The sequence below is a fragment of the Tyto alba genome, unplaced genomic scaffold (assembly GCF_018691265.1).
Source record: "Tyto alba isolate M040663 unplaced genomic scaffold, T.alba_DEE_v4.0 Super-Scaffold_23, whole genome shotgun sequence".
Lineage (NCBI taxonomy): Eukaryota > Metazoa > Chordata > Aves > Strigiformes > Tytonidae > Tyto > Tyto alba.
The window spans coordinates 30,101,014-30,118,606 of NW_024881297.1; the positions used below are offsets into that span (position 1 = coordinate 30,101,014).

At 49.2% G+C, this 17,593-nt stretch overlaps 1 protein-coding gene across 1 annotated transcript; it reads left to right on the forward strand.

Moving 5' to 3' along the window:
• The first annotated feature begins 3,958 nt into the window (after positions 1–3,958).
• Positions 3,959–8,679, forward strand: LOC116962750 (keratin, type II cytoskeletal 6A-like). Its single transcript, XM_032997480.2, has 9 exons — positions 3,959–4,600; positions 5,474–5,688; positions 5,889–5,949; positions 6,116–6,211; positions 6,389–6,553; positions 6,682–6,807; positions 7,038–7,258; positions 7,550–7,584; positions 7,692–8,679. Exons 1-9 carry the CDS (start codon positions 3,974–3,976, stop codon positions 7,961–7,963), a joined length of 1,818 nt encoding a protein of 605 aa, XP_032853371.1. The 5' UTR covers positions 3,959–3,973; the 3' UTR covers positions 7,964–8,679.
• Positions 8,680–17,593: the final 8,914 nt, after the last annotated feature.

Consider the following 17,593-nt stretch of genomic DNA (forward strand, 5'->3'; position numbering starts at 1 on the left):
CGATGTCTTTGTGTCGCTGCTTGGGGAGTCACTTCTAGGCAAGGTGTTTTTTTCTGTTGGGGAAGCGACTTGGTGGGAAGGTGTGGGTTGTTCGTCTGTTCAACGCGTCGTAACCGTGCTTTGGGGGAGCTGGATGGGTGTGTGGAGAGAGCCAGGCGGGTGTCCCAGCGTGAGTGATGCCTCCTGACTCTTACCAGCCATTGCAGTGCCTGAGAGCCCAAGCCCATACCTAGAACGGTCGGGTTCTGGGTGCTCCAGTAAAGCGATGTGCAGTAAATGTGAGCAGATAGGAGCACTGGGAGCCCAAGCTGGACGTCTTGATGAGGCTGCCTAATTTTTGGGCAGGTCTTGATAAAGACTCATCCTTGGTATCAAGTATAGTGGTTGTCACAGATGTCTCCAATTCTTGTGTCTGCAAACCTTCAGCATAGAGGGGTCCAGCTCACTCCGAATCACTGAGGAGGCTCCAGTCTACCCTGTGCCAATATTTACTTCACAGTCTTGATGCGAACTAAAGAACTCAGTGTCTTGTTGCCCATGTCACACCTTACCAGAGTGATCTGATAACACAGAAATTGCTTTTGCTCTGCAAAAGGGGTTTTATCAATCTCTGTCTTGGATTTCAGATTTTTAGAGCAAGAATAAACTGGGTATACTGAAATGAGAAACAGAAAGTTCTGGGATTTGTGCAGGAATGCTGCCAGTGCATATTGACGAAACCAATAGAGACCCAAACGTAGACTGATGATGGAAATCAGCAGCGGCAGGATGGGAGCAGACATCAAATCAGTCTGCTGTTGTCAGTTAATCTGAGTTTCCTGCCTTGGAGTGGACTTTGTTTTGTGGTAGGGGAAGATGGCAATGGTAGGAGTCCTGTGGGCAGTGGTGGGAGGGCAGGTTTAGAGCTGCCTGTGAGCGTGGGTATGGACGCTGGCCAAGCACCTTCCCTCCGGCGTACAAGTGAGCTGTGGCCAGGCCGGCTGCACAGCTCGGCACCCCATGAGCTCCAGGGGTGCTTGAGAACCGCTGCCTCAGCCTCCCCTTCATGCACCACAAGGGGAACATGGAGGGCTGGGAAGGCATGATTCATCCCAGGCCCATGGGCTCAGGTCCCCATCAGCTCCCCAAAAGCCGGCTGATTCCCCCAGTGCCTCTTCCTTACACTGAGAGCAAGAGGGAGAGGTTTGGTCTCGCTCGAGGAGGGGGGGACTGGGCGAGGAATGGCGTGTTTGATCTGCGCTGTGCTTCAGCTCCTCCGCCACAAGAAGAGATCAAAGAGACGGAAACCGCTTTCATAGTGGTGCAGGAGTCCCAGAGCAACCTGCTGTGAGGTGCCGGTGTCCCCGCAGCAGGTCAGGAAGCTGCAGAGCTAGGAGGAGGTCCAGCCAAGGCAGTGGGGAGTGGTGGCGAGGGTCTCCTGCTTGCTCTGAAGCCCAGCAGGAGCGTGCTAGAGCTGGGGAACGTGACGGGGTTTGGCCCGAAGAGAAGACGATGAGAAGGCAATGCCTCTGAGAAGCTGGGGCTGTGCCAAGAGCACTTTGGGGTTTGGCTTGGAGAAAGAGTCACTTGTTTTCGTGCTTAATTTGAAGACTGTTTCTTCTCAGCTTTAAAATCTGAAACGTGGCGTTGTAGGCATTGTTGTGAGGCATCATTGCGACATTGTCCTCTATGCTGCCAGGAGCTCTTTGCCGTGTGAGATCCGAAGCTGCAGCCTGGCCTGGGCTCCATCTCTGTTTTCTGCAGAGTTTACATTTTGCCCGGTGTTGATGATTTTGCTGTGCACAGCTCCTTGTGTAAGAGATCTGAAGGAACAGCTGGAGCCTGGGCTGTCTATCGAGTCTTACCTGGAGGAGGGTGAAGTGACTCCGGGTTTGGTATAATCTTCACATCTTGTCTGAAGACGTCAGAGTGACTCAATTTGGGCGTCTTATCTGTGTGCTGAATGCGGTCAGCATCCAGGCATTTGGCTGACTTAACAGATCTTCCCCCTCGCCGTGGAGCTGCCACGTGGGCTGTTACAACCAAGTCACGCTGCCTACCGAGAGAGGCAGCTACCGTGCGCTTGGCGACCTGGAAGGAGGCCATGAGAAGAGCTGACCTGTTTTCTGCAACTGAAAACTGAGCTACGTTACACCTCCCCAGGTCTGCTCACCACGAGCGAGTGCACTGGCTGCAGAATGAGCCGGAGAATACAATTTTCTGTCTTGAGGATAACAGCTGAGGACGAAGCCCCTCTTCATTCCGCTGCTTTTGAAGGGGAAGGTGCCCCCTCCCTGCCTTAGGGACGGCTGCCCAGCCTCCAGCTGCAGCCCCCGGGCGGGCCACACGCACCTGGGTAACCCTTGGCCAACCATCACTTGAGCCCCCCAAGGGTAACGGTCGCCACCCCCCTACGCCCCATCCTGTGAAGAGAGCGTGGTGTCCAGCAGCCTCCACCTCAGTGACAGCCAACGGCGGTTGTCCTTCTGCTTCCTCCGGCGGCTTTTGAAAGTGACTCTCTGGGCTGGTGTTTCAAAGGCTTTGAAGTGTCTGTGGCTGAAGGCTGATCCCTAGTGATGCTTTCAAACAACATTGAGTTGCGCAAGTCTTATGGGTGATTGTGAAAATTCAAACACACATGGAGATTTTACTTTGGAAGCTTAAGTACAGTGCAATATTGGGCTGCTAAAATGTTTAGAAGGCTTTAAAATATATTTCCCTTGACATTTATTCATGATTTTTAGGAAGTAAGCACTAGGAATATATTGGGTTTTTGTTTGTTTGTTTGTTTGTTTTTTTCCCTTAAAACTCATAAATGTAACTAAAATGTATATTTAATTAATGACACACAGAAGATATCTGCAAGGTGTCCTTCAGGTGAGCTTCCTACTTCATAACCAGACAGGTTGCACATGAAATTAAACATTATTCTTATCTAGCCTGAAGCAGCAGCTTTCGTCTTAAAAATACATTTTCTACAGTGAATTTGGTCAGCAGCCCTTTTCTCCCCCACTCCAAATTTACTGTGGTCAAAGATGCGGGCAACGATGTCACAGTTCTTATAGAACACTTCATATACAGCAATACTTTAGCTGTTACTACTTAAGAAAGCATCAGAGCTTCTTCTACCTGTTAGTTGCCCCTGATTTCCAATCGATCGGGTATGGTGAACTCAGACTGATCGTTTGCCTACCAACTTATGTTAAAAAAAACCCTTAACCAGCCACTCTTCAGTCATCATTACCACATCCAGTGCCCAAAGCGTCCTTTCAGTCCTCTGCAGGTTTGGCAATCCCCGTGGCCATCTGAAAAGCACAAGGAAGGAGCCTGAACATCCTTGTTCTCTTTCTTACCCCGCTCTGGTGCTCAGAGTCTCGGTACTTGGTTATCTCAGATTAGGAGACACATTTGCAGGAATGTGCCCGAGAAGAAGGCACTCCCATCCCAACTGATGCTCTTAGGAAACTAAGCACCTCCTTTCTGGATAAAAAAGAAATGCTGACAGTTGTCAAATGTTAATGTGTGGTATTTTTGCTCTCCACTGGGAAACCGCCTCTTGGAAAGCCATCAGCAATTTTCCACTTAAGGAGGAGATTTGGGGTGTGCTTGGGGGGAATTGTGAAAGTCTCATTCTAGGTGGTTTTCACCAAAATGCTTGCCTGACATTGAGTGTCAGTACAAAAGATCCAGATCCAGACAAACTGTGAAATCATTAAGAACAGATGGAAAGGTGGGAGGAAGGAAGAACATGACTACATCATTGTAAAACATATTTTTCCAGATGCCATAAAGATATGAGAGTCCACTTACTCATTGGGACCTCTTTCAGTGCTCTTACTCCTTTATTCTCTTCTGCATTGCAAAGCGTATTTCTGGGTGGAGTCAACAATTTGGCAAAAATCTGTTAACCGCACCAAGCTGATGAAGACAGTAAATTTGTTTCCTCTTCACGCCCTTGTAGACCCAGCCCACCTCCAGAAACAGATAAAAGGGAATGCCTGAAGCTGTGGAGCCAGAGAAGACGGTGCACACTTCTCTCTGCGTTCATCCCTCAGCAGCACAGCTCCGTTGGTCTTTCTGCTCTCCTCAACTCTGCTTGGAAGAAACAGCCATGTCTCGGCAGTCGATCTGTAGAAGCTTTGGAGGCGGAAGCAAAAGGGGATACAGCTCTTGCTCTGCCATCGGTGGTGGCTTTGGAGGAAGTGGGGGCAGAAGCAGGATCAGCTATAGCTCGTTCTCCACATCCAGGGGATTTGGAGGCGGCGGACGGTGTGGAGGTTTTAGCAGCAGGAGCCTCCATAACATGGGTGGCAGCGGAAGGATTTCCATGGGTGGCTCTTATGGCGGTGGATACGGATGTAGAATTGGTGGCTTTGGTGGAGGCTATGGAGGAGGATTTGGCAGCATTGGAGGAGGTGTCATTGGTGGAGGAATAGGCAGCTTTGGTAGCCCTGTGAGAGGTGGTCCTGGGTTCCCTGGAGGCATCCAGCCGGTGCAGGTTGACCCGACCCTCCTGCGGCCAGTCCATGTTGATATTGATCCTCAGATCCAACAAGTGAAGTGCCAGGAGAAGGAGCAGATCAAGACTCTTAACAATCAGTTTGCCTCTTTCATTGACAAGGTGAGAGGCTGGAACTGTATTTTCTTGGGAATGGGGACTCTGATGAACTTTTCTGTTCTGTGGAGAGGGAAATACGGTCCTTCGTAGCTCAGCGTTGGCAGATCTGGAAGGCTGGTAGTGTTTTCTTTGAATCTTCCTAAGGAAATGTAAAAATTTTACATCTGCAGGGAACCCAAAGGACTTTCTCTAGGTTTGGCTGACCCAAATTCTTCCTTAGCTTTTCTCTCTAGTGTTCTCTGTGCAGTCAGGCCAAAGTGGTCATGATATACACAGTTACCCTAAGCAGTTCTTTAAGTCTGTTTTTTTCAAGGATACTTTCTTCTTGAGGAACTTAGAATGTAGGAATGAGATTTCAATTAATTCCTGGCTGTTCCTTATTTCATTTTAAGTACAAATGAGTATTCTTTAGATTGTCTGCACTGGGAGAACACTGGTTATAAAAGTGCTTCATAGTTTTTAAAATATATTGAATACTTTTTGTATGTGATAAGAGGTATGTTCTCCGATATTGAGACATACAGGATTTTGTTCACTGGAAGGCAAAAAATGATCTGATGCTACTGCAATCTAATGTGGGTCAAGATTTGCAATTGGAAATGACAGTAATCTGCAAATCTGGAATGTAACCATTCCACTAGAGAATAAAAAAATAGCAGAAAGGTAGGAGGAGAAAAGAGGAGAAATTCAAGGATAATTGAAAAAGGGGAAGAAAGAGGGGAGGAATATTCCTTTTGGAAAACTCGCTTTCAGCTAGCTGTGGCCCTGTTGGGCATTTGGGAAATGATTCCCTTGGCCTCTGAAATAAGCAGAAGCTTTGAGTGGTGTGATGTCTCCCTGGGTGAATATCTCACACACCCCTTTGTGGGTTTTCAGGTCCGCTTCCTGGAGCAACAGAACAAGGTCCTCTCCACCAAGTGGGAGCTCCTCCAACAGCAAGGGCCTTCGGGGCCAAGGAAGAACCTCGATGTCATCTTTGAAAACTACATCCAGAACCTGAGGAGGAGGCTAGAGTCTCTCCTGGGACAGAGGGGACAGCTGGAGTCGGAGCTGCAGAACATGCGGCAATACGTGGAGGAGTACAAAACCAAGTAAGTGCAGTGCCAGGTGAAGGAAGGCGTGAGCACCAGGGCAGGAGAGCTAGAGCAGCTTGGAGATTGCCAGACTGCCTGCCCCCTGCTGCGGAGCTCTGCAGAAACGGGACCGAGGTTGCTGTGGAGGGCAGGGGGGCTTCCACTGGTAGACTGATGAGCGGAGCAAGAGAGTCACCTTGTCTTGTCCCCTTCACCAGGTACGAAGAGGAAATCAACAGGCGCACTGCTGCTGAGAACGAGTTTGTGGTGCTCAAGAAGGTGAGTCCCAGAGGCACCAGGAGAAAGGGGACGTGGGGGGACAGGTTGCACAGAGATTGGAAGAGGGCAGCACCAAGACGAGCGGCTTCCAACAGGAGGCATTGGCTGCCAACGGCTCTTGGGGTTGGGCTGAAGCCGTTGTCTATCTGTGGGATCTTTCCTCTAGGACGTGGACTGTGCCTACATGACGAAAGTGGAGTTGGAAGCCAAGGTGGGAGCTCTGACCGATGAAATCAACTTCCTGAGGTGCATCTACGAGGAGGTAAGAGCTCTGCCTTCCCCCGGGCTGGCTGCAGCTGAAGTGTAGCGTGTGGCGGTCAAAGCCGCTGAGGTTGGACGGGGTGTCCATGCGGATTGGGTCTGGAGAGGCTGCTCGGAGCTGCTGCTCTTTGCTCCCCTCCTCGCTGGCCGGTCAGGCTCAGGCACGTCTTGGTTGCAGGAGCTGGCGCAGATGCAGACAATCAGCCGGGACCTGTCCGTGGTGGTGTCCATGGACAACAACCGGCACCTGGACCTGGACAGCATCATCGAGGAGGTCAGGCGCCAGTACGAGCAGATTGCTCAGAACAGCCGGGCCGAAGCTGAGGCTTGGTACCAGAGCCGGGTGAGTTGGGGGGGAGCACCTGGGACAGTCTCTGCTGGTCGTCGGCCCCCTTGTCACAGAGCAGGGGAACCGCCTGAGCTCCTGGTAGGTTGTGTCACTCCGGGCTTGCTCTGTCTCCCTGCCATCAGTATGAAGAGCTGCAGAACACCGCTGGAAGGCACGGGGACAGCCTCCGCCACACCAAGGTAGAGATCCAAGAGTTGACCAGGAATGTCCAGAGGCTGCGGGCTGAGATTGAGAACGTGAAGAAGCAGGTAAGGACTTCTCATCGTCTTGTTGGGTATGGGCATCAGGCCGGGTCACAGCTGAGCTGGGCAGTGTGCTGAGGGTAGTGTGAGGGAAACGTAGTCATTGGAACTGAGGTCTTTTGGAGGAGATTGATGGTTCCTGCTTATTTTTGCATCTGCTTTGTGCCCTGAGGGCTGCTCCAGTGGAGGGGGTGCAGAAGGGAACTGAGGAATGGCTTTTCTTTTTTCTTTCATAGAACCAGCAGCTGCAGGCAGCTATTGCCGAGGCCGAGGAGCGGGGTGAGATGGCCCTCAAGGATGCCAGGAGGAAACTGGAAGAGCTGGAATGTGCCCTGAGCAAGGACAAGGAGGAGCTGGCTCGCTTGCTGAAGGAGTACCAGGAGCTGCTGAACATCAAGATTGCGCTGGATGTTGAGATTGCCATGTACAGGAAGCTGCTGGAGGGAGAGGAGAACAGGTGAGATCTGCTGTTAGGTTGGCATGACCAAGGTACTCTCTCTCCTTGGGATAGACTGAGGTTTAATCATCTCTCACAATCCATCTAATGTTGGAATCTGATTTACTTTCATTAATTTTCCCAAGCTTTTAAGCCCAAAATAGAAATGAGTTTCCCACAGGGAATATTTCTCAGTGGTTTTGATTGATGTTAAATGAAACAGGAAGCAATTGGAGTACTTGGGAAATTGCATGGAGCTTAATTGCTTTCTATTATATTATACTTAGAACTTGTGTTCCTTTCCTTCCACAGGCTCTGTGGAGATAACCCATCCAACGTAAATGTCTGTAAGTATCTGTACATCACCTTCTCTGCAGAACGGCTGTTACTCTTGATTTCACGGGGGTTTCCAGGCTGTTATTTGATGTAGAGTAAGCCTGTCCTTCTCTTGCAGCTGTGGTAGGAAGAACCACCATTGCTGGAGGCAGAGCTGGTGGCTTTGGAGCCAGCAATGGTATGGGAGGAGGAGTATGTGCGGTTGGAGGAGGAAGCATCATCGGAGGCAGTTGTGGCATGGGAGGAGGAATACTCAGCGGTGGATTCTCATCTGGAAGTGGAAGAATGTGCAGCTCTGGAGGTGGCAACTTCATCTCAGGGGGAGGATCCTCCTCTGTGCGGAGATGTGTCACAACCACAACGGTCAAATCTTCAGGTGTAAAATACTGAGCCCTGACCTCAGTCCCTCCAAGGAAAGAAGCATCTTTTCCTTCCTCCAGCCAGCAGCATGGCCCCTTCCACCCTGAACCGGTATCCAGCAAAGAAATGAACTGTTTCCCTCATAGCTCAGAACCTCCTTAAATCATCCTGCCCAAGGGGAGATTTGCAGTGAAACACCATCCTGCGGGCAGAGCCTGGCTCTTCTCTGAGCTCCACCAGTCTCCAGGGGTGAGCGATCTCCCTTGCGGGTACCAGGGACTGCGGAGCTCATCTGAGCACCTTTTGCTGCGCTTCTTGCTGCTGCCCCTGGCTGCTGCACTGGCTGAGGAGGAGTGTGTATAAAACTGCTCTTTCCTTTCACTTTTTAAGGTCTCCTTTTCAACGGCCGTGTTTCCCTTGCGACTTCCGCATGTCCTGCATGTTACCCACATGCTTGTTTCAGCTATATCAGGAGTTCATGTAAGCAGAAGAAATGCGATAATGTCTCATAGTCAGATTTAGGAGTGAGAAACAGGTCTCTGGAGATGTCCACTTTTCCTCGGTGGAGTAATTTGGCAGCTTTAATATTTTATAGATCTCTTTCCCTCTTCTCCTTCACACCTGACATATGTATGGCGTTATTGTAAACCTTCTGTTGCATGAATCCTACTGCATGGTTGCTTTCTACCAGCACCCTTTTCCTCCAAGTTCTTTAATTACCAATAAACTGCAGACAGATGAAAAGATATCTTTGTGTCGTCTTATCACTTAACGGTCCCCAGGGAAGGGAGAACACCCTTTGTTCTTCCTTGAAAGGAACAGCAATGCCTACGGTGTTCTGTCCTATGGTGCAAATCACTGAGTGCCATGAGCTCTCCAGCTGAGGCGAGGAGGAGGAAGATGGCCCTTCTCTCTCCTCTGAGGAGGTGCCATCTTGCTCCTCCACAGTGGACTCCCCGTCTCTCTGTGGGGTGGGAGAGCCATGGCTGTGAGGAGTGTGGAGCAGGAAGGGAACATGTGATGTCAACGTGGTGTCCATGAAGTTGGGGGTTGTGCTTGTCCCAAGCGTAGCAAGTGTCCAACCCTCAGTTGATGGGCACCTCAGGAGCAAGGCAGGCAGAGCCACCAGTGGGGACATTGGGGCTGGGATGTGGCTGTGAACGGCAGCAGTTGGTACATGGTGGCCTGGATGTGGCCGTTTGAACACGGTCGTCTGGACAGGGCATCTGTGGCATTTGGACTAGGGCGGTTTGAACATGGCTGTTGGGATGTGGCGGTTTGAATGTGGTCATTGGGATGTGGTGATTTGAACAGGGCTGTTGGGATGTGATGGTTGGACTGGGGTTGGTTTGAACATGGCCGTTGGGATGTGGTAGCTGGACTGGGACTGGTTTGAACATGGCCGTTGGGATGTGGCAGTTTGATGGTGGCCATTCGGAAGTGGCAGTTAGCACCAGTCCTTGGCACAGTTGTCACCTCAACTCGGTGACGGGGTTGGTGCAGCCGACCCATCACCACCACGCAGTGGCTCAGTCCTGACCGCGGCTGAAGTTCCCACCCAGGTGCCCCGGAGGCCTCAGTGGGGAAGGACGCCAGCGACAGGTCTGCAGTGGGTGGGTGATGCACCGATGGAGAGTGGTTGTCCTCCACCCTTGGCTAGCAGAAGAGCAAGCAGCACCATCTATCTGGCGAGCAGGGCTCTTACATGGGCACCAGCACCTCATACGTGAGCAGTGGGAAGGCCTGAAGACGCTACATGGACACGAATTACTCATGAAATCAAGCAGTGTGAAAGTATGAGACACATCCTCAAACCTGCTATTATAACTCCAGATCGCCCAGCCAGGTTAGTCATTAGCCCTCCCTAGGTAACATCCCATTGCAACCAAATTAATTTGATTAATGCTTGGCTGGATTCTTCTCCAGCATTGGGAGGAGCGAGGGCCGGACCGGTAGGTGAATCAGCCCTGACTGTACTGCAGTGTGCGCATTAACCTGGTGGGGTTTCGGCGTTTGTCAGATAAAAGTACAGAAACAGAGAAGGTCTGTACTGCAGAGTCCTTGCCATCTAAATGAACAAGACAAACCAGGAAGAACTTACAGTTCTTATTTGAACCAGTGTTACTTTCATGCTGCTTTTCTTATTTCCCCCCAAATATTCTTTCAGCTGCCTCACCTGACTTCTTAATCTGATGTTTATACCAGGCTATAATATGCCTTATTCTCTTGTTTGAATAAACAACGACACTTCCGACTCTAAAATTTATACCTTGGGATAGGAAAGACCAAGAAGTCTTCTCCTATTTCCTCATCATAGTTAAGAGTCCAAGGACGGGTACCGACCAAGATGGTGCAAAGCTCTAGAGTGTTCCTAGGGGCTTCCTTGGGAGGATGGCAGAGGGGGTGACGATCTCCAGTGTGTTGAAACCCAGGAAGACAAAGTTACAGGCTTCATCCTGCAGAAAACCACAGGCTTTTTATAAGTTTCCTGAGTTTTCCCTGGAGAGGGGCCAAGCTATAATATGGAGGTGCTGGAGTTTATCTTTCCCATCTGCTGTGCTCATGAAAAAGGGAATAATTCTAATTGCTCCGGTGCATCATTCTGGAATGAAAGATCGTAACACGCCAGTGGCTGCACTCCCCTTCAGCTGCTCCATGGGGCGCTGTGATAGTTCCTAGCTCTCGTGTAAGTGTAGATCCACAGCTGCAGCAGAGGCGCCTGTTTTGCTTAAAATGAGTGAATTTACTTGTGAAATAGTCTCAGCGTGATCAAGTAATGATATGTCTTCAATATTTTTTGGTAAAGCTGTTGCCATTTTGGACATAGATGATAAAAAATACAGAATAAATACATTTTTTGTTGGTTTGTAAGTTCTTGTTTTCTACAGCAAAGGGCACGTAGTGTCTGTGCTAATACAAAATCTGCCCCCAGGAGCCTCCTGTGGGCTCTGCTTAGATACTCACGAGAACCTGCCTGAATTTTCAGATCATTTTTGGCTTGCAAAGATTGGAGTTCAAAGTGAGATGGCGAATGTCTGACTCCTAGCATTTACCACTGAATCTCCATCACTCAGTCCAAGTAGCGTGGGGTTGTGAGATACAGTCTGGGATTGATGCTTTGTCCAGTCACCAACTGGTTTAGTGCAAGACCAGCGGTGGCTAGACGTCCTACAGCTCAGAGGACAGTTAGGTCCCAGCTGGTGGGACTCAGAGCACTCTTCCTTCCACCACGCACTGTTGAGGTGGAACAGAAAGGAGATCTCACCCTCAGCAAAACCAAAAGCAAACTGGATGGACTTTGCGGAGCCCTGAGTGGAGCCAAAGAAAAGCTTGGCCATGCACTGAAGGACTACCAGGACTCGTTGGGTGTGAAGGTAGCCCTGGACATTGAGATTGCCATGTGCGGGAAGCTGCTGGAAGGCGAGGAGGGCAGATAGATGTCTCTATTTAACCTGGCTCAGGGTGTGAGTGGTTCTTTGCATTAGAACATGGAAAGAAATGTAATAGGTGCAGTATTTTACGAGCTTATTGGGAAATGAATCCAGGTGGCATTATATTGGCTGTAATTAGAGCTGCAATGAGTTTTTAATTGTTCCTAATCATGTTTATTACAGGAGGGCCGCAGAACCTACCAAGATTGCTTCCCTTGGGTTGGTTACTGTGCGAATATGGAGGAGACTCACCCACTTTGTAGTTGTATTGGGTACGACAGTGAACAGTCAGTAAGCAGGAAACATTTTCTTTTATGAATGGCACTGTTTTGTTGGAAGGATGAGAACAGTGTCTCCTGAGAGGTAATCTGCCTCTGCACCCTTGATACTGTTATTTACATGGCACATGTCTCCTGAGCAGCTGGAGTCCTTCATGATCTTGAAGGATGAGATGTTCAGGTCAGTGGAATCGAGGCACAGAGAGGTTATGGGAGGTTAAATGTAGAAATCAGCATCCTTTGGTCCCTTCAAGCAGCAACAACACCCATAGCTCAGTTGCCTCCAGCTCAACCTGTCTAAGTTCAAAACTATCTCAAATACTCACCAGAAAACCCTCTGACCTTCTCAAGAGAGACTGAAATCAGCATATTATGAAAGCAGAAACAACCACCAAGTATTTGAGCTTGGAAGGAGTTCTAAAACCCAATGGTCAAAGACCTAAAACCTTCTGTAAACAAACACACTGACAAATGTACCTAAACCTACGTAGCTACCAAAGTAGTTTAGCTAAGGAGCAAAGTGGAGCTCTTCCATTTGCTTTTACAAACTCCTGTTCTTTTCTTTTAGATGCTAAAATGCCTCCTTCCTTGCCTCTTTGGATGTTGGCTGCTCCTGCCTTGGATACATCACGAGTGAAACTGGTTCTGTTGTCAGTCTCCAGGGTTGTATTGTGCTGGCAGGGTGAATCTTGCTGACTGGGCTTACTGGGATCCAAATAAGTCCGTATCCTAGAGCATCATCTAAGGCTTTACAGGAGAATTAGGACCCTTCATCTAAGTTAATATTCACCTCAACTTTGATTGTAGAGATTTTGCCAACAGTCAAACGCCTTTCATCCCAGCCTTTCCCTCCTGTTTGATGTTAGCTCTCCTCTTCTGTGAGACTACTCAGTGAACTGCAAGCAAATCACATGCTGCTCCCATGTTATGTGTTTCTGAACAAAGTATCTGCTCCCACATAGCCAGGCGACATGGATGAATGCTGCCAGGGGATGTGGGGTACCTCCAGCTCCCTCCTGGACTCATTTTATCCAGGGGTCTCTCAGCTAAAGCTGGGAAGAGTAGAGCAGGGTTTGCAGAACTTTTGTCTGTGTCTGGTGCCGACAGCAAACCTTCCTCCTCTTCTTCCTCCCACCCACTCTGGCTTGGATGCTGGTGCTTTTCTGCCCTTCACCTCGCTTCCACACTCACTAGCTCTGCCCTAAGAGTGGGCTGATATTCCTTTAGGTTTACACTTGTGATCTCACAGTCCACATTTTCTGGCCAGCTCTGTTGATGGTGCCCATCAAGCCTTGATGAAAGTCTACATGGCATGACATGGCATGGCATGACAACATCCACTCTTAGCTAGAAGTATGGGTTGAAGCAAGTCTACGTCTCCTGTAGCCTGGGGACCAGGTCTCACTGGGAAGACCTGATGCAGATAGGGTAGACACAGCCACAGAATGTCACTAGAAGACTTACAGCCTGTGCAAGGGACGCTGCCTGTTCTCACATACACCTGAACCTGCTCTTGTCCTCCAGGTTGATAACAAACTGACTTTCCTGAAACTTATCGGTCAGGCTGAGATGGGAATTTCAAGTTATGTAGAAAACCACTACCTAAAGGAAGGACTGGCTCCATTCTTAGTGCAGTCATCACTCCCAAATGACAGCCTGATGAAGGATGAGAGGACAAGTAGTGTGTCGCATTTGGCAATAACTGTGTTTGTGGCAGGTCTGTCTGAGCTGCAGGTCCTCTGCCTTCTCTGATCTTTACGGGCTTTAATATGGGGCCAGAATCAACTGAAACAGGAACCAGTCCTTGTCTCAGACTGGGACAGCCACTTCATGATGGTCCTGGAGGTCCTTAGACCAGCCTTCCTTCCTCCTCCCCCACAAAACCACTCTCTGAAGTCCCTAGAACAAGTTCTCTAATACAGGTGTTTGAAATCTGCTGGAGTAAAGGCTGGGCTGGCAGCCAAGGAACCAAGCCCTTCAGCTGGCTTGCATTGCTTTGTTTTCACCTCTGACCAAGCCCAGTTCCTTGCAGACTTTTAAAGAGGAAATATGCTGATCCTCTGTTAGAGGATCTGTTTTTGTGTCACAGCCTTGTGCATTTGAAGTAAAAAAGCAGCTGAATAAGAGCAAGGGTAGCTCTGGTATTGTCATGCCTGTCCACGGCACAGCCTGCTTGAAACTTTTTGGGCTGAGAAAGAAATGGCTTCTGTGGCTTTGCAGTAGAAGTCTCTCCAGAAATGGTGGGGAGGGCAGTGTTTCCTACAGGTTAGAAGTTCTAAGCTGGGAGGGCACTTTGGTGCTGAGTGCTCCTAAGGTTGTGTGGTACATCTCTTTGCTGAAAACAGATCTTTGTTGGAAAAAGATATGCTAGTTCCCCTCCATCACATCTGCTGTCATCCCAGAAGTTACGCTGAACCAAAACTTCCTGGCACCTCTCAGCCTAGATGTTGATCCTGAGATCCAGAAGGTGAAAATGTTGGAGGAGCAAATCAAGATCCTCAGTGAGAACACTGCCTCCTTTGCTGACAAGGTAGGAGTTGTAACTTTTTCACTGTTACACTTGTAAAGACTTCTGGTAGGATATGGCATTCAGGGGTAGGTAGAGAAGACCCTTTTCTGGAATATAAAGTAGGCAAACTGGGCCTCGGACAGGGGAGTTTATCTCGTGCTTGGATCTGACAGGCTGTGATGGCTGAAGGTACTCACGCCAGGCTACCAAAGTATTGGTAAATGTAACGGGATGTGTCAGGCTCTGGGCATCCTTTGGCTCAGTGGTTATTTTTACACCAAGGCGTACAGCAAACTGCTGCTCTGGATGGTTTTTAAAGCACAGATTGTGCCAAGAGCCGCTAGAGGGCTCAGAAAAGATTTTATACATTAGATCTAAATTACTCTTTACTGCAAAGTGTTAGTAGTCTATCTCCCTGCAAGGTACAGAGCCAGTATGCCTGCGGCTCCAAAGGGGTTTTGGTGACAATGTGTGAATGGTTTTGTCCTTACAGCACCTAGCACAGACAACTGATGGCCCCAACCGAGGTCCCCAGTGAGAATAAATAACTGTATTTAAAACTTGTGTATATTGTTGACTGCTTCTGGCATGGGAAGAATTGAAAGCAGCATGATTTGGGACAGACTGTGACCTTTTGATCCACAGGGCTACCTGTAGCACTCTGCAACTCTTCTGGCTCTTCCCAGTGGTGGCAAGCCTTTGCCAGTCGTTCTGGTGCGCAAACCTGCCTCTGTTCCTGCAGCCTGGCATTCTTCTGCCTTGGTGAGCAAAGTGCAGCTGCAGGCCAGGGTGGAAAGGGCTGATAGATGAGATAATTCCCGAGATGTTAATACTTCAGTTCCAGCCCTCTTGGGCCATGTAGTAAGGCTGGTAATTTCCTGCTAACATGGACAAGAGTTGCAGCATGTCGCCTGACACAGCCGAATGCTCAGCAGATTTTTATTCTTCTTACCCAAACCAGGGGTTGAATGTGCGCCTGGGAGAATTTCCTTTGTTAAAGGACGACTTTGAGCGGCAGCTCATCATGGGTTCCTCTTGAGGTGCCAGGACTGCCCATGGTCATCCTTTGAAGTGCCCCATCACTCTACTGCAGTATGAACTGCAGTACGTGGAGGTTTTGAGCGACCAAACCAGCCTTCACAGACTTTATGACGCTCTCCCACCTAAGACAAACCATACTAAATGTTGCCCTATGAAATTTGCCTTAAATCCTACAGGCTTACGTTGTGTGCAGTAATAGCAGCCCCCATGCTGTGCACTCGCGTGATAAACACTGCTGCAGTGTGGCCTGGGCCTCTGAGCAAACTATTGCCATCTCGGCCTCTTCCCTCAGATTTATAGCCGGCACGCTAAGAGATGCTCTGGCCGTGAGACAGGCAGCCGAATACCACGTCCTACCCAGAGCACTCTTCGAGATCAGAGGGACGTGGTGGCCCGAAGCACCGGCCCCTGGCTCGCGCTGCGCACAAGCGGGCACCGCACGCACGTGGCCCCGAGCGGTGCTGGTGGGAGGCGTTGGCTCGCTGCCCTCCTGGGCCCATTGCACCACCAGTTCGGAGGCGCAGGTCAGCGAGCCGTGCCCAGCCCACCACGAGAAGCCTGCTGGCTCAGCCCCAAAGAGTGCTCCGGGGCAGTGGCTCTGCTCCAGGAGTGATCAGGCGCTGTTCTGGCACGCAGCGAGAGCGAGGTGGCAGCCAGACTCAACTTCTTTGGAAGAAGCTGAATCAGGGGGTTTGGCTGGCAAATGATGTTGTTGCCGTGAACTGGGGCTTTCAGCTGGGAGGTGCCACGGGATAGGAACTGATTGATCTGCTGGGGGAGTGCTGGGTCTTGGGGTTTGGACACAGTATAGCATTGGGATCTGGTTAAAGAAGTGTGGGCATGGGACTGGGACAAAGTTAGCATGATGGGATGGATTTTCCAGGGGTAGCACCATTTGTGATGGTCTAAAGTGCTCCTGAAGGTAAGGTGTCTAGCGATGCCACTGGTCTCTTGAAAGGATGAATGCTGGGGAATCTTTCACCTTTGTGACAAACTCAGTTGCTGGTCCTTGTCAACTCTTCCGCCAGTCAGACCATTGCGAACCCGTGAGAGACTGGTGGAACGTGGCTTTTCTGAAACTGTGGACATACACAGTACACCTGGCAGAACCCTCTACTGGAAGAGACCTCTTGGCTAAGAAATGCCATCCTTTAAAACACATTATCTATGAGGTTGTGTTAAAAGAGACTTTGACTAACATTTCTGTTATGTGGGGAAAGAAAGATACTTCAAAGGTGGAATCTCCAGAGAGGGAATCACCTTCTGGAGGTGGTGGCCTCTCTTCACCAGCTCTGCAGAGAACCTAAATGGCTAGATTAATCAAAATACTTACCTTCGGAGTTGGACATCACATGATGCCCACACTAGGTGACTTTTCTTCAGACTTTTCTCTTGATGGGCAGGAGGTCTAGTCTGAGAATAATCAAAGTTCTGGTGCTTTTTGTGTTGCTTCACCTTTTCTCCACCTGTTTTGTTGTCCTGTGGATGCTGTTATTGCTTCTGCCGAGCTAATGATAGCAATTGAGGTTTCAATAACCCAAAAGAGTGATTTACTCAATTGATCACAAAGTCTGACCTTGATTGGACTAATTATCAGCTCTAAGTCAATTGGGAGGCCAGCCCAGGTGATACATAAGTGTGATTGGGTGTGGTGAACTTCCCAGATGAAATGACACTCTGCCCAGAGAAGGCAGCACCGGGACCCACTTCTTTTGTAGGCTGGTAATCACATTGTTTACTGGATTCTGAACATCTGCCAGAATTATTTCCAACTGTTTCAACTTCCTGTGGGAAGGGATGTTATTAAAATTGTTCTCGATCATAAACAGTGTCTTTTGATGTTTGCCGTACCCCTCAGCATGTTCTCCACCTTTACTCTCTGATCAAGTGAAGTGGACCCCAGGGTCCCAAACCTTTAGAGGCCATTCCTGTGAGCACTGATTGTCGGTGTCAATTACCGAAGTTCCAGCAACTCCCTTTACTTATTCCCACTGTAGGTCTTGATCAAAAAGCTGCCCTAATATTTTTCCTCGATTTATATCACAGGTGCCATGTACATTGACTATTTTTCTGCAGGGAAGCAGCTGCACATAGGAAAAAGTAATGTTTTCTCATGACACTTGGTGCATTTAACCTAGAGTTCAACCCAGTTTCCACTTCATCCACATTTTTCTTTTATTTTTTCTCCTCTTTTTTTTTTTTTTTTTTTTTTTTTTTTTTTTCTCTCTGCAGACCATACCTCTCCTCCTCTCAAACCCTTTGGAGGTTTCTTCTCTGCCTTAATCCAGCACCACATGCCCCAGCTCAAGGGCATCAGTTGCAGGTTCACTGTATGTGGAGACACCAGGACTTGCTCAGCCTTTAAGAGATCTCAGGGATCAGAGAGCATGATATTTTGCAT

What these genes read in the sequence shown, in the direction of transcription:
- LOC116962750 (XM_032997480.2), top strand. Translation starts at nt 3,974, where the DNA reads ATGCCTGAAGCTGTGGAGCCAGAGAAGACGGTGCACACTTCTCTCTGC. An exon ending in AGTTTGTGGTGCTCAAGAAG is followed by an intron (nt 5,950 to 6,115) that starts GTGAGTCCCAGA and finishes TCTTTCCTCTAG; the next exon opens with GACGTGGACTGTGCCTACAT. An exon ending in CCCATCCAACGTAAATGTCT is followed by an intron (nt 7,585 to 7,691) that starts GTAAGTATCTGT and finishes CTTCTCTTGCAG; the next exon opens with CTGTGGTAGGAAGAACCACC.